Source organism: Talpa occidentalis, unplaced genomic scaffold, assembly GCF_014898055.3.
Source record: "Talpa occidentalis isolate TD23 unplaced genomic scaffold, MPIMG_talOcc4v2.1 talOcc4.7, whole genome shotgun sequence".
Taxonomy (NCBI): domain Eukaryota; kingdom Metazoa; phylum Chordata; class Mammalia; order Eulipotyphla; family Talpidae; genus Talpa; species Talpa occidentalis.
In genome coordinates this window covers 24,449,583-24,463,524 of record NW_023605083.1, presented here as the reverse complement: position 1 = coordinate 24,463,524, position 13,942 = coordinate 24,449,583, and the positions used below count along the sequence as shown (strand labels likewise).

General features: G+C 33.8%; 1 protein-coding gene across 23 annotated transcripts in view; it reads right to left on the bottom strand.

The window, feature by feature from the left end:
• Positions 1 to 6,562: 6,562 nt before the first annotated feature.
• RFX3 (regulatory factor X3) overlaps positions 6,563 to 13,942 on the bottom strand; it is a 275,282-nt gene continuing 267,902 nt past the window's right edge. For all 23 annotated transcript variants that reach the window (XM_037491495.2, XM_037491502.2, XM_037491503.2 and 20 more), the window contains 2 exons: positions 12,984 to 13,026; positions 6,563 to 7,196 (listed from right to left, as the gene is read on the bottom strand). In XM_037491495.2, the coding sequence (XP_037347392.1) occupies positions 6,958 to 7,196; positions 12,984 to 13,026 (282 nt within the window). In that variant the 3' untranslated portion in view covers positions 6,563 to 6,957. The remainder of the gene's footprint in view (positions 7,197 to 12,983; positions 13,027 to 13,942) is intronic.

Genomic DNA, 13,942 nt, shown 5'->3' with positions numbered 1-13,942 from the left:
TGAAATTAAATAGCACTCAGTCACTAATTTTCTTTGAGGGTAAGATTTGTACCCTGCTGGGCTTATAATTTTGTTTTCTCTTTTTGTGCTGTTCCTGTGTAAATATTGCCAATTCCATTTGACACAAAAAAGGAAAACAACTTAATTTTGTTTTTAAGCTGGTGAATGGCAGAGACTACCCTCTAGATGAGGCAGTGTAATATAAGCTTCCTGGCAATGATTTTAGGGGGGAAAAAAAAGCAAGCCATTTCAAATGTATTTGTAACAAGGAAACAAATTTATTGATTTTAAAAGACAAGACACCATTTTGTTTTGAAAAACACAAGAAAGCTAGCCTGAGTTCAAGTCTGAAATATTCAGAAAAATCCTACTAATATCTTTAGTATGTTCCAGTCATTTGTTTAAACAACACACTAAAAGTTAATATATATTTTTATAATTATAAAAGTTCCCCAGTTATTGTACAGTACACAATACAAATTGCCCACAAACTATTATTTAGCTCCTGCCAATTTTGAGAGGACATGATATACTAAAAGATTTAGCATTTCTCACAAAAATCACATCAGGAAATACGTATTTACAAAATCAAATACATTATACAAAAAACCATCACATGTTATTCGGTAAAGATGTTTTTAAATAATTAAAAAGTTTATTCAACTGTAGTCCAAAACCTGGAAAAGAACATTACATTATCTCACACATACAATCTCTACAAAAGTTGCTTACCTCATTTACATAGTATATTCAGTCGATTGTAAAATAAATGTTCAAATATCTCCTAGTGTTACTATGTCTGTGCTTGTGGGACTGAATAATGTAATCTGCCACTTACTAAGTGAAATTTAAATGATGGCACTTAAAAAAAAATACAGTATCTTAAAAAAACACAATGAAAGAAGTTTTTACCTAGAAGGTACGAAAGCCCTGAGTGATAGTAGAATTACTGATTGGTAAGCACTACAATTAACCTAATTAAAAGTTTACCACCCCAGGCACAAATTTCCAAGTTTTCTCAAGGCACTCACTTAAAGTTTCTGTAACCAATGCATTGGTCACCACCATAGGTCCCAATTGATGATGGAGATGAATAGAGAAAAAAATTTGCTTTGGTACAAAAGATGCTTTTTAAATGAATAAAATTCAATACCTTCTTTATTGGGTCATTAAAAATTGTGTTTAGCAGGTTAAAACAAGGCAGTCATTTGTTTAAAACTATTAATTCATTCAAGAAAAATTTTACTTGGTTATCAACAGTCAACGGGAGTTTAAAATTTTTCTTTCCTCCCCAGAATCATAATTCTTCTAACTAAGATTTGTTGTCCTCATTGTTGAGCTACATAAACAATTCTTACCAAAGATTTCATTACTCAGGGCTTCCAATCCCAACATCATAATTTATTTAAAAAACAAAGGAAAGAGGGAAAAATAATCAAATATCAGAACCAAATGAAAGACAAAACACCTTTTGGAAAAGAAGACATATTACCAATAACTTCAAACAAAAGAAAAATAAATCCTAGGCAGTCACTTTGTAAGTGGCTTTTACTATTTAAGTAAAATTGGTAAACTAAACTCAGGTCTACTGGCACATAAAATCACTAGCAGCAATGATCAAGGCATGCAAACTGAGAAGCATTTACAGTAAATCATTGTGAAGAATTCAAAAGAAGAGAGTTAAATTAAAACCCTTTGAGTATTGCATGTTAACACATGAGTAATTTGCATGGTTTGACTTCCTAAACTGCCTAAAAAGCAACGTTTACGGCAAACTTGCACTATGCTATGGATGTCCTTTCACCAGACATCAGAATAGGTTACACTCTTATTTGTGCCCAGCGAGGGCAGCACAAGCACATCTGCAGAGGACAATGCTCTCATGTTTCTACCACACAGGGAACAAAGGGGGTCAAGAGCACGCAGAGCGTCCCTTGAACAAAGTCAGCAATTGTGTAAGCAGACTGGTATTTATAGATATCAGAAGCAGTAGTCATAGCATTTCCTGACAGATGAGCTTAATATCAAGTGCTTTGCTCTCCATTCTATCTATATATAATCTTTTTGATGAAGCATTAAAGTTTTGGAGCATAGATAAAATTATGCCCTGTATGAAATTCCCAAATGATATTTTATGAGATCTAACTCCAAATAGCCTACCTGCCCCCTAAGAGTTCAGCTTTTCTTTATCCACTTGAACTCATTTCTTCCTAAGGCTTCACTTACATGTACTTTCTAAAGCTAAATAAATGAGATCTTTTGTTTTGTTTTGGAAAAAAAAAGAAATGTAACCCTTTCTTTATCATACCTTTTAAAGGCAATCTAGGTACTTTCAATGTGCAGAGATCGGTTATAACATAGGTCTAGAGGCCCATGTATCTGTCCTCCTTTTCTAGAGTCATGGTGTGATGCTAGAAAAGTTTTTTTTTTTTTTTCTGTAAACAGTACACTTACTTAGATGGCAGTGAATATTTGGGAATAAATATATCAAGCCCTCTTGAAGAAAATTAAGAGTTGTATATAAAATGCAAGTGTTCAGCGTGGAAACACTTTCTCTTCCTATCCCCCCCTTAAAAAAACAGCATAATTAGACATTTGGATATAGAGTATATTTTACCGGTCTAAGTCTAAATAAATGATCTGAAAGGCTTTTGTCCCCCATTGTATATCTTACAATGCTCAAAGGGTTAATACAAGGCATTACATCAAAGGGGTTTTCTAATACTAGAACTAAGCACTGAATTAATGCTTCTATTCCAGTTTTTCTTAAAAATCACCAAACTTGCAGAAATACTAGGATTCCATTAATTGATTTGTTCTAATCATATACATGGAGGTTGATCTGATCTAGTGACAAGCCTAATTTTTAATAGCACTGCATGTCAACCCCTCTCCCCCATGTTTTGGTGTGATTCATTCATACAAATCACAAGTTATAATTTCAACTTTTTTGGTGGTTGTTATTTTCTCACCAAAATTTTTGGGGAGGGAAGGTTATAACAAAGATCAATTTGTTGTATATAACCACTGCCTCAAATTGTACACAAAAGTGACTTGCGATTTTTTTTACTTTCTACTTGTGTCCACACAGGGAGGACCAACATCACAGTGACACACTTTTTTTTTTTTTCCTTTTACACTAATGTTTCAAACACAGCATTATTTTAGACATTTCAAATATGTCATATGAAAAAATTTTAATTTGAAGATGCATCACATTTAGCACTTCTAGAGAGTGCACTCATGTAAAAAGATTCATGATTATAGTAATGAAACCGACTCATTCCTGAATGACTTTTACAGCATTCTACAAGAACGTGTTCATTTTTACTTGTCTACCACAAATCAAAGGCAGTCAATGTTGCACACTACTAACTTTAGGTATGCAGTGTTAAAACCATTTTCTAAAATTTACTTTTTAAAGTACACCATCTAAAGAGAGGTGCATGAACCGTGCTATACAGTACAAGAAAAAGCACAAAAAAGGAAAGCAGATTTCTGAAAAGGCAGTAAGACTTATAGTCAGCCCAAACATAGTTTGGATGAAAATCCTGAAAAAGTGACCAGCAACTTGATATCCAGAAAAATTTTTAAATTGGGCCCTGTGTCCCAAGGAGTGGTACATCCATTTCACCCTATTGTTCACTGGTTTCATGAATGTAAGTCTTTTGGGTATGATTCCAAAAGTATATGTGAAAATCAAATTATACCTATGATACTCAATCCTATTATATAATATCATCTGAAACTTAAAAATAGCCAATATACCTTCCTTACATTTTCCTCACTGAAAATATAGCACTTGGTTTATGTAGCTATTTTTCATAACTGGCGTTTGACTACAATGTCAAGAAATATTAAGATGTCCTTAAAATGTGTTCTTATCACTTAATCTACTTGGAGAGTATTAATGTATAATATTTAGAAATCAGTTTCAATGAATGAAACAAGTGGAAATAAAATGTCGAATAAATGCAACAAATGCGATCCCTCCATTTGCTCAAATGTATAAATGATGATGTTTTAATTTAATAATTTATTTCACAATTTAAGTTAAACATTCCTTAAGGTATTTGTGATTGTGTGTATGTGTGTGTGTGTATCTCCCTGTGGACGACAAATAACTGGAAGTATAGATCGTAGATGTTATTTTGTCCATTGGTCAGAACAATGTACACTAGTCTCAAAGAATTAATATTACTAATTGTATTCATAAATGAGATATTTTTTAGTGCTTCAAGTTGAAATGTATTATTTAGGAATTCCTAATCTGTTTTAATTTAGAACAAACCATGAACAATTGGAAGAAATGTTGCATCCTAGAGGGTCCCTAATCCCTAACTTTCATCAATCTAAATTTACCCATTATTATCAGACTCCACTAATGATACAAATATATCCAACATTAAATTAAAGGAAACAATGGTAACAAATACATTTAAAATCATTCAATAAACAAGATGAAACCAGTAAATACATTTGGTCCAGTACGGATACAGTAAGTTTTAGGGATGGTGAATAGGGAAAGAAAAGTGAAAAAATTTAAAGAGTTTAAACGCAGAGTGTTTTTTCAATTTTAATTTTACCTGTAAATGTTTCCTAGTACACGAAGAAGTAGATACATGGTCTTTGCAGTTTACTATGTAGTTGCTTGCTTGTTTGTCTCTGTGTGTGCGATGGTGCAATCCATTGCCTTTTTGGGAGGAAAATGGGGAATGATCATTTAAATGATATTTGGATGAAGGTGATGCCAGGATGTAAGTGAAGACTTTCAAATGTATGAATGCTTTGTATAATACAATATTTGAATCCATTTTAAAAATTACATCTAAAACAATTAAAGTTTATTTAAGAAACTTTGTTGATCTTAGTTCTTTGAGTAGTCTAAGGCAATCGGGCTACAACAGTTGAAATATGTTGCGTATTACCCGATAAGCCATTTGGTATTTTTAACTTTACAGATTGGCTCACCCTCTTCTTTCTAACCCCCCACCCACCTACCCCAGTAAAACTGGAAAGATAAATATCTTGAGTTTAATATAGGCCTCATTAATAATCTGTAAATCATTTGTGCTTTCCCTTTTTTGGCTTTATGTATTTGTTTTTACTGATTAGTTTTTTAAACAACTATTTAGATGAAGAGATGTGCCTGTTTTGTTGTTGTTGTTAGTAATTTGAGTGCTTAAAAGAACCTTGGCTTTCATGTAAATTAAAAAGGGGATGGGTGTATCCTCTCTAGGATCTCACCTTCTGACTTTGTAGTTGACTCCTGCCCACGGGCACGCATGCACGCATGTGTGCATGTGGACACACAGACACTGACACACACAGACAAACATGTAGACTGAAAAGATGCACTTCAATAAGTACCTGCTTATTTTGTTAACTTTCTTAAATTGTAACTAGATAAGAATGGTCTAAAACACATACAATTTTATGTAACAAGTTGGTAATTAAAACTAGCCTGCTATTCCACACCCTTAAGCAATCAGATTTGTAATCAAGTAATATTCAGCTCTAAGAACAAAAAATAGGTTCACGGTCACTCAAATAGGGAAATTAATTTTTGTCTTTGTTTTGCTTTGTTTTCCCTAAATTTCTTTTGAAGAACTTGTAACCTGTCCTTACTTCAGGAATCTGAAAAAGACAGGCACACCTTAAATGGATTGAAGAGGAATTCATATGAACAAAATAAGCCTTACTAAAACCTTAGCTTCAGTTCTGTTTTAAGGCACCATGTAATAGCCGAGGTACGATGATCCCTGATGTACATTCTTCAATGGCACTGGTCCATCCAGCCACCTATCCAAATCGTACAGAATTGGAGATAAGCAACAGTGCGGTGTGCCAGTTACACTGCCTTCAGGTTCTGTTTAAAATTTAAATCCACATATTTTAGAAATCAGGAAATATTTTTGAAGGAAATAATGATATGCAGGTTGCTACATTCCTTGCATTCTATAAATTTTCTTTTATAATAGCAGCATATTGAACTACTATTAGAAAAACGACCTGGAATAAAAGAAAGTCATCCAAATGGAATGGTTTCCTGTATGTCCAGCTCAGCATAAGTAGCATGTACACTTAAAAAAAAAAAAAAAAGTCAAGTCATGTTTTCAGCGTCAGTATCTAACTATCACAGCCCCACTCAACAGCAGAATGCACCTGTGCAGTGGTCCCAAGTACAGAATCAGTAGTCTTTACACAGAGGAATTGGTATGCAATAACAGTTAAAATTCGATGTTTAACGGAAGCTTGCATTAACATGGTTTAATAATTATGTACACAAATTATGTACATATTAGCATAATCTCTTGCAATTTTGTCATTTACTCTGAACTGATAAATGCGCAGCTTGGTTTTTCTTCAGAGAAAAATAGATGACCTTCCCAACCCTCTAGCACTGTAATAAAAATGCTCTATATTCGCTCTCCATATTCCAAAATGTTATCAAAATAGTGTCTTGTGGTTCTGTTCAATGAAAAGCACCTTTCAAAAGCAAATTTGATGCATCTGCTGCCAAATGGGCATGCCTCCAGTGTAAATCAAAGAAATTCATTTCTTTTGATATTTCACAGAAGTGCATCTAATTAAAAACTTACACATGAAATCATACACCAAGACTAACAATCAACAATAAAATTTTAAGCTACAAAAAATGTAAATTACTTTTTAATTATAAGAAAACAAAAACATTGACATTAAGCGTTGTAAAAATCCTTCTTGACACCTGAAACTAATGGGAAAAAACTCTTATTAAGAGGCAAATAATTTGTTTACGTTAAAAAAAAAGATCTGGCAAAATACACACACCCATTCCATTTCACAACTCCAAAAAGGTAATGTTCAGCACAGATAAAATTTGACAACAGTCGACCTTCAGGCTTATTAAATTTTCAACTTAAGCCCAATATCAACAGGGTTAATATTAGCTGGGAAAATATGCTTTAATATTCTTTACACTGCAGTGTAGGTATTTCCTGTAGCGCTGCACTGTCTGATAGTCTGAGTACTTGTGACGATGTGCTCACTGTGGATTGGATTCAGGAGACTGGGCTGCACGCCACTCTCCAGGACAGGCTGCATGCAGCCCACTGGAAATGCCTGGTTCAGCTCGGTTTTCTCTCTTTTGGCTTGAGGTTCTGAAGAGTCATCTAGTTCTTCATCCATCTCACTTTCCACTTCACTGCCTTCATCTGCAAAAATAAATAATACCAAGCCTATCATCAGAAGGCAAATTGGAAAATAGCCATCAATGTGTGCTCCGGAAACGCTTTAACACAGTGTTAAGAAGTCTTAAGGGAAAAAAAAAAAAGTCTTAAGAAAAACACTCTTTAGCTCTTTTCAGGGGACATAGTTTGTAGATTTTCCTTTCAAAGGATATTATTTGTATCAATCCACTATACACACATCTATAATTCTTTCAAACAACAAATGTAATTTGTTTTTGGCTAATTTATGCTAGATACCTTTAGTAAGTGATACTACAAATGGTTCTTTAAAGAAAATCTGTAGAATTTCCTAAACTTTTTATAGTAAATAGTGGCATATTTTGTATCATCATGGTACACTATGCTGATTTTGGAGAAATATACTTAGCTGAAAAATACTACCTAAAAAAAAGAAAAGAATATTTTAATCTCTTCTAAAATCTGTATTAGATTTAATGATATTAATGTAGATAATACGATGAGTCACAAAATACTGTATGTGTAAGCAGGGACTATTGTACAGACTTTATGGTGTACATAAATAGAGATCACATTAAGCAGACCTTTAATTTTCATTACAAAAAATTATGATGTCTGAGACAGTAGTATCAGATTTAAAATGTTCAGTGAAATTCCATTCCTGGCAACACTGATATTCACTGGTAATAGCTGGTATTAATTTCTAGAAATTAAATATATTAAATAGTCACTATTCCTCCAAATTTTTAATACATTTATAATAACTAAAACATCATTTTAATGGAATACCACTTAATTTTTTCCATCATGCACCAGTTAAAATTCAAAAACACAGTAAAGGGAAAATTCTCACACTAAGATCACTATGTAAGATTCTCCTCAGAGAAGTGTAGAGGACACCTGCTCATGACTGGTGATTTTTAAACAGTGAACAAATATTCCTGTTTTTAAAAACTGTGTTCAATGTGTTCTGTTGTATACAAAAAATACACATATAATCATAAACTCTTCATCTGTAACTACAATATACCTATATACCTATATTTATCGCTGGATTTTGACTTATCATAGTGACTTATATAAACAGAGTCAGATCTCCATTACATTCTCTTCTATGGCATCAGGTACAGCAACTTACAAGTATTTCAGTCAGATTAAGACAGTCTCCTCCTGAATCTGGTTTTATCACTTGGACACAGCTACAGCAGAAGTCCCTTTAAATGCAGCCCTCAATATATGTGGGCCTTTTGATTTTTCTTCTCTTATTTATCAATTTATTTATCAAATAAATTTATAAATTTATCAAATTTATCTTATTTATCTCTTATTTATCAAATGATTCCAGAGGAAAGTCATGAGGAATAATAGGGCCTTCATATATAGTTGCTCCATGCACATTTGCCAGGAGCAATGTCTCCTACAAAATGGGATGTGTGATTAAAAGGTTGTGGTCAGATGTGCTGCCTAGAAGCAGTGTCTACAATGCATTTGTAAGTTATAAATACAGAAGTTTTCTTAGAAGAGGAAAAAGTCACCTCTTGGCCCATTTATTCTACTGGTTACCTTTTTGTCTCTGAGAAACAGACTTGTTGATAATATTGAGTTTGTTGGAATAGCACATTACAAGGTCTGGTGGGCTGCAGGAAAGGGATATATTTGTCCATTCAGCTAACAAAAGTAAACATTTACTTAATAAATAGAATATAAATATAAAATGTTTATATAGCAACTTTTTGTTTTGTTGGTACATTGTCTATATATAACCAAAAAAATGTCCGGAATGATTCTCACACTGTATTGTGGTATGAAACTTCACTTTCCATAGTTTAATTCTCTGTATTATTTGAAATAGTTATTTAGAATTATTACTACTTCATTATTAGGAAAAAATTTAAATTCTCATTTTGTGGAATGCCCACAAAAGCTTGAAGATTTCAAATTCAAGCTTTGGGCACTGAATATGCAGCTTAGTTGTCTTGAGAAGCATCAGATTTGGGGTGAATGGGACCCACAGAATCACACCATTCAGAAGGTGAGGGCAAATCATACTGCTCTAAACCCCCTTTCCACCAGCTCTTCTGTGCCTGAGGTGCAGAGTCAAAATAATAAAAGAGGCAGCACAGAAAGAGTCATTTCAAGCAGAAAGGCAAATGGAGAGAGTGGGAAAGCCCTTTCATCAAGCCTGTTCTGGATGGAAATGGCAATGGAATGATGATGGGCTACACAAACCTAAGTGCTCTTGGGCACATTTCTTTAGGTCTACTTGTGGGAGACAGGGCTCCTATGGCGAGGCCACAAAGCAATCCACAAAAGCAGCCATTTCTCCAGTTCCTAAGGGTTGATTAATCCAATTCCATGGACATTTTATGTTTCTATAAAGAGTCAAAGACATTTCCTAGGACATACTCAAGATCATGGAAATTTGGTACACAAAAACTAAAATTAATTTTAGTAATTAGATGTCACTGGAATTTACCAAGGACTGGCCCAGGTTGTTACAAGACAGGCTGCCAATCAGTATTTGGCCAAGTAGCAACACACTTAGTGCATCTCTGGGAACTTAGGGATGAGATCCCTAAAGATGCATCATCAGGGTTGCTTTATGTTGGAAATGGCTTTCAATTGCTATCTTTCTTGATCTGAAATAGCAATTTGGGGTGTGTGTGTATTTTTTTTTTAAATAAATGTTGTATGTATTTTCTTTCTTTTTTTTTATTTTTATTTATTATTTATACAAGCACTGGGTACAGTCCAGCACGTGCAGGAGGGTGAGAGAATTCACAAGAGCCAGAGCGGGGAGCAGAGCAGGCAGAAGGACCGAAGCACACTGCTGAGGGGAGCAGCGGGGGCAGGAGAGGTCTGCACGCCATGTGGGACCCTCCTCCAGTGGCCGGGGAGCAGCCGGGGATTGAACCGGCGCTGTAGAGGCTGTGGGCAGCTTCGCAACCCAGTGCTCAACCGCTGCGCCACCGGGGAGGCCTTTTTTTTAGATTTTATTTATTTATAGAAGAACTGAGGTACAGGCCAAAGGCACGGGAGGATGAGAGGATTCACCTGAGACAAAGGGAGAAGCAGCACAGACAGACCGTAAGCACTGCTGAGGGGAGCAGCAGGCGAGACAGGAGAGGTCTGCCCAGCCAGGTGGTTATCTCCCTGGCTGGCTGGGAATTGAACTCGAGCTGCAGAGGCTGTGGACAGCTTCACAGGATGCTCTTGAGAACATCATTGCACCCCATGTACATGTTCCCCAAGTCCATCTTTGTACCTCCTTTTCTCACTAGTTCTGGTTCTGCCCTAGCAGAATTAATTGTGTAGTTCTTTAGTTGTGCATCTTGTTCCTTTCTCCAGAACTCAATTCCTTAAAGTCTTAAAATATCTTCATTTTTTTTTTTTTTTGGAAAGACCTATATTTTCTAGTGTTTATTATAAAAATTTTACTTTTTGTAGTTTAAAATTTGGCTTTATCAGTCTTCCATTTCTAAATATGGCACTAGAACATAGTGTTTTAGAATAATTAAGAATAATTTTTATTTTGTGCTTATTGAAAACACAAGCATTTTATACATATATACATATATACTTTTCTGAAAAGTTGTATACATTCAACATAAATTGTACAGATGCATATTCTACGATGCCATGGTCACTTTATCCCAGAAAGTTCAAATACATGGAAGGCCATCTGCAATGACTTGCTGGGTGCCATGTTTGAATCCTGCTTTCCTTACTACCTAGATACAAGGCATTTCTTTAAAATGAAAATCTTAAATATAGCTAGGAACCATTTAGTGCCTTCCTCACTCCAATAATTCCCTTTGACTCAGGACTTAACCTTCTGGAATTGACATCTTAAGTGAGTGCAGCCTGGAAATATTTTGACTGCTTTGCTTGCTTGTGACTTTTGTCTAATTGTCTAGTAATCATGTTTAAGTTTATAGAATGAATTAAAATAAAAGCCTTAATATATGCTTTTCTCATTATCTGTATCAATTACTTTACTCTGAATTACATCTCTAAAACATAGTAAGAAAAGAAAATACATGTTTCCATCTCTGAACCAGAAATCTAAATTTTTTTCTTATTTGGTCTTTCCAATAAGGAGGACATAATTGCTTTCTAATGGGAGAAATAACTTTCTATTTTTAATATCCACAATGAGTGGCTTTCTCACTGACCTAGCAAAAATGATACTTGCCAACAACTTTAGAGATATACTTTATTAAAAATCTCTTGTCTATGTATTTTTAATAAAATGTTAAACTATTTTAATATAATTTAATAAAAAAAGAAAGAAAATATCTGTACTTATATAGGAAAAGAGCAAGTAATACAAGGAGAAAAATGGGTCATTATTTTAAGATAGAAGCTGGAAAAAATTCACACTGGAAAAAGGAAGATGACAATTTTATATTGCTTTATTTATTTATTTATTATGTAACTTTTTTTTTTTTTTTTTTTTGGTGGGACCTTTGCCAGCGGCCGGGGTTCGAACCAGTGCTGCAGAGGCTGTGGGCAGCCTTGCAGGCCAGCGCTCTACCGCTGCGCCACCAGGGGAGGCCTGATAATTTTATATTGTTTTAATTACTCATACATTATCTGGGACCATTAGATGTTGCTGCATATTTCAAGTATTAATATAGTAAGATGACATAATATATATAGTAAGGGTAAAACTTAGATTATCCTAATGTTCTCCACTATAGATTACCCTATAGTAAGGTGACATAATAAATAAGTATTAATATAGTAAGATGACATAATAAACCTCAAAAATATTTTGTTTGTAATGACACAATTTATCTAGGTGATAACAGAGTTGAAACACATATATCTATGTTACAAACTTTAATTCAAAACTATTGAGAAAAGACAAATGGAATATTTTAAAGAATGTTAGTGGTAGTTGAAAATGTGGTTGGATTTCTGAAATGTGTACTCAACACTTGCATTAATGAATAATTCTAGTACGTTACTAACAAAGTGAATAATTTACTAACAGTAAATTTTCTATGAAATATATAAAATTGGAAAAAGCATAAAAGGAAAGTCATTCTAGCTTTTCTGAAAAATAAACTGTTAGGGATAGAAATAAGTATGATGATTGGTGATTTTTGTGTGTTTCCATGTTTTTTAACCTTTTTTTTTTTAACTGAGCTAGCATTTTTATCAGAATTTTCATTTTATTTTTGTGTACTCTATTCCAATTCTACTTTCCTCCAAGTCCTATTCGTTTTACTGTATGGTCTGTAGACCATGAGTTTCTTCATGTTGTAACATTAGAGGGGAAATGTTGGTATTAAAATTTAAGAAGTATATATGTTATCCTTCCCACACCACTACTGATCCTGCTTTTATCATAACCTCTATTGCTTTCTCTGAGCTCTTTTTCCACTGAATAGTGTGAATTGGTGATATGGATAGGGAACGCAGGAATCTTTTTTCTTGCCCGGTGGACCTTGAATAAAAATATTGGGATCAATTTTATCACTTTTCCCCAGGATTCTGGGGATAGCTAGAAATAATTTCTTATTACTTATAGTGAACTTCAGGGAAAAATTCAGAAAGAATTTGTAATTGCATTTAAATTCAATTCCTGCATTTAATATATGTCATATAAAGAAGACATAGAAATAGAGAAATAATGAAGAATTACAAAAGACATACTGTCACATTCATCTAAAATTATATGTTGTTTCCATAAAATAAGAGTTCTGTTAATATACTACATTTCCCTGTATGAGAATTTCTCATAAAAAAAAATCATTAAAAACGTACATTATTTTCAGTTCTTACCTTTATCCAGATTTCCAGGAGACACAGCATTTAAATCACCAAACTGCAAAAACAATAGTCATTTGTGTAACAGTTACTACAAGGCTGAATAAAATAATATTCTATCAGTCTGCGGTAAAAACACCACACTATAAGATTTTAAAATTGTAAACTAGTGACCATTTTGATCTCTACCTACACAGGTCACATAATTTTCCAATCACAGTTGTCGAATTTGAACATCTAAAATTATGTCATGATTTAGCTGTCGAAGCCTCTCTGCAAAAGGGTAACAATTTTCTCTGCCTTCCACGCTCCATTTTACTATTTTACTGTTACACGTTAGCAGTGAAGAAAAAGGGCCCTGAGGACTTGGATGAAGAGAGATGTGGCAGAATAAATTTGGAAAAGCCCTGATGAAGCAGGACGCATCCGTTCCACCCATACATGGTCCTGGAATCTAAATTAGAGAAACACTATCCAGTCATTTGGTTAAACCCTGTCTTTCAAGCTTTTATTAGTCAAAATGAAAACACAGTAGGGCCCTAAAGTTGAGGGTACCTACTTTCTGTAAAATCTTTAATTTGATTAAAAACCTCTTGCAATTTGATATTCTTATTTACTAAGATAATGGGGTCTCACTATTAAAAAGAAAGACATTTGATTGCTGCTAATGCAAATGAAAAAGAACTTAAAACAACATGGAACAAATAATAATCTTCAGCTTAGATTTTATTATCAACCTTGGTTTAAGAGTTTGATGGCAATTTTATAGCAAGAAAATGCATATTGAGAGTCTCAGGTGAACAAAGATGGATACACTAAATAAAAAATTGAATAGCAGAGGTCAACAAAGCTTATGGGAAAAAAGGTAAAGTGATACCTAAATGCATCTACCTTTTAAATGGTAAACATTACATTTCTTTAAAATTGAAGACTGAGAGTAAGTTATTAGAAATTCAGATTTCTCAACAGGCTTA